General features: G+C 74.9%; 1 protein-coding gene and 1 non-coding gene across 2 annotated transcripts in view; one reads left to right on the top strand and one right to left on the bottom strand.

Moving 5' to 3' along the window:
- Window positions 1-23: 23 nt before the first annotated feature.
- Window positions 24-176, bottom strand: LOC129783309 (5.8S ribosomal RNA). Its single transcript, XR_008745235.1, has one exon. It is a non-coding gene; the product is annotated as a 5.8S ribosomal RNA (ribosomal RNA).
- A 2,000-nt stretch (window positions 177-2,176) lies between these two features.
- The window catches only part of LOC129783308 (translation initiation factor IF-2-like), a 2,454-nt gene continuing 2,130 nt past the window's right edge, over window positions 2,177-2,500 (top strand). Inside the window, exon 1 of the mRNA XM_055793306.1 lies at window positions 2,177-2,500. This exon is cut by the window's right edge and continues 2,130 nt beyond it. Coding sequence (XP_055649281.1) covers window positions 2,177-2,500 — 324 coding nt within the window.

Genomic DNA, 2,500 nt, shown 5'->3' with positions numbered 1-2,500 from the left:
AGAGCCGGCGATTGATCGTCACGCGACGCTCAGACAGGCGTAGCCCCGGGAGGAACCCGGGGCCGCAAGTGCGTTCGAAGTGTCGATGATCAATGTGTCCTGCAATTCACATTAATTCTCGCAGCTAGCTGCGTTCTTCATCGACGCACGAGCCGAGTGATCCACCGCTAAGAGTTGTCTCTTTCGGCACCGCCCCGCGCGCGCGGGACGGACACACCGGGGGGGCACGCTCCACGACGAGCGGCCGCCCCCTTTTTTTCTTTGTCCTCTGACGACGGGCCCCGACCGACGCGCGCCCGCCTCTCGCCGGGCCCGACCGCCCCTCCGCCCGCGCGGAAAGGGGGGGGCCGCGCAACGGCGATGCGGCGCGACGACGGAAGGAAGCCTCTCGCCTCGCCTGACCGTACGAGCAACACAACGCAGGAGAGGAGGGAAAGGGGAGGGCAACGGAGAAAACTCCGAAAGGCGAGGGCTGGGGCGGGGAGCGCGCGCTCCCACCACACGCACCCCGCGCGCTTCGGAGGCGGACCAGGCGCGCGGGCTCGGCCCGGCCAACGCACGGAGGAGCAGCGGCGCGCCCCGACCGCGCCCCGACCTGCATACGCCCCCGCCTCGCGCCCGGGACTCGGCGGGCTGCTGCTGCCGCCGACGGCCCGCACACGCGCGGCAACGCGCCTCTCGGGCACCGCACTACGGCAGCTCGCTTTTTCCCTGCGGCTCAACCCCGCCGGCAGCTCGGCAGGCCCCACACCGCACACCTCCGGAGGCGACAAAACCGCCCGAGCCCGAGACGGCGACGCACCGGCTCGGGGCCCGCCGGACGGCGCTCGCAGCCGCGAAGCCGCGACCGCCCTCCCGGAACCGCCGACACCACCGGCTTCTCGCCCCGACCCCGTCCCAAGCAGGCGCGCGCCACGCCGGAAGGCGACGAGCCCCGGACGGGGGTGGGGGTGTCGGGGGGCGCCGTCCTCTCTCCCCCGTCTCCACGCGGAGAACGAGGCCCGGACGCCTCCTTACCCCCAAAAACCCCCGCCGACGGGAGGCACGCCACCTCCGCCGGGCGCGGCCGAGGAGGGCGGCGTGGAAGCGGCGGGCAGGGTCCAGGCCGGGACGGTCGAGGCCGGCGGCGGGCACCTTCCGGCCGACCGATTGGACACGGGGGGCCGAGCGGTGACGGCACCGCCGCTGGGCGGGGGGGCTTGCCGACCTTGGGCGACGGCAGAAGCCCGAGCGCTCGCCGGGGCGGAGAGAGGGCTCGCCGAGGAGCGCAGCGCGGCCACGGAGGCACGGCGACACGGCGGCCGCCGACGCAGCGCAGACGCGCCACCCCCCCCCGAGCGGAGGAGACGGCGCTCCCACGCCGGGGACGCCCCTTAGACGCGAGACGGGCACACAGCAAGGACGGCTTGCGGCCTAACACACGCCGCGGTCTCTCCGCGCGAGACCGGACCGCGGAGGGGGGGCGGCAGCGGGACACCTCCCCGGCACGGCTGCCCGCTGGGGGAAGGCGGGGAACGAGCACAGTATGGGTCGGTCGAGGCAGCGCCCGGCGGGTGGGGAGGGGAGGAAGGGGGTTGGGGAGAAGCCTTTCCGGGAGCGGACTCCCACGGCACGGCCTTCCACCATACACCACCGCCACCGCACCACCGCCACGCCACCAGCGGAGGCGCCACCGCCGGCTCAAAACTACACCGCTTCCCCCGGGGTCGCATCGAGCCGCCCGCGTCTTTAAACCGCCGCCCGGCCGCGCAGCCTTCGACCCCCGGGGCTCGCCGAGGGAGGGCTGCGCAGAAACGCGGACGCTAGGTACCTGGCCCTGGGGTGAGGGAAACGACCTGCAGGGCCCCGCGGCGGTGCCTCCCCCGCTGCCACCATCGGGGGAGCGTCCGCCCGCGGGGGCGCGCCCGACGTCCACCGCCAACACCTCGTCCTTCCTTACCCGGGGGGCCGGGGTTTCCCTCAGTGACCCGGCGCTGCGCCCGAGAGGAGACACGTGGCTGGGGCCGCCCGCTCGCGCGGGGACGCGGCCCGGCGAGGGGGGAGACACGCCTCGCGCCTCGCCCACCGACGGCGCGGCTCACCCCCTCCACCCGCTCGCGGCTCCCCCCCCCCCCTCCCTCCCCCGTAGGCACCGAGGTGCGGGGGAGAGAAGGAAGAGGTGGGGGGTGGGGCGGGTATGGGGGAAAGCCGCCACCGCTGCGCTCCGCGCACCGTTATATCCCGGAACGCCCGGAGGACGGCTCTTCTCTTTCGCGGCCGGCCCCGTTGCCCAGAAGGGTCGGGGAAGACGCCTCCCCCGATCCCGAAGGAAAAGGCCGCCACTCGCTCGCCTGGCCACGCGCGGCTCACCACCTGCCGGCCACGCCTGTCGTCCTTTCACCGCTCGCCGCTTCCTCCCGCCACCCGCGCGCGGGCTCAGCGGCCGGGGAAGGCTCGGGCGCGCACCCTCTGCCACGACAGCACACCTCCCCAACCCTCCGTCGCGCGCGCGCGCCAGGCC

Source organism: Falco peregrinus, unplaced genomic scaffold (assembly GCF_023634155.1).
Source record: "Falco peregrinus isolate bFalPer1 unplaced genomic scaffold, bFalPer1.pri scaffold_27, whole genome shotgun sequence".
NCBI lineage: Eukaryota > Metazoa > Chordata > Aves > Falconiformes > Falconidae > Falco > Falco peregrinus.
The sequence above is the reverse complement of the archived record's forward strand: the minus strand, read 5'-3'. Positions and strand labels throughout refer to the sequence as shown.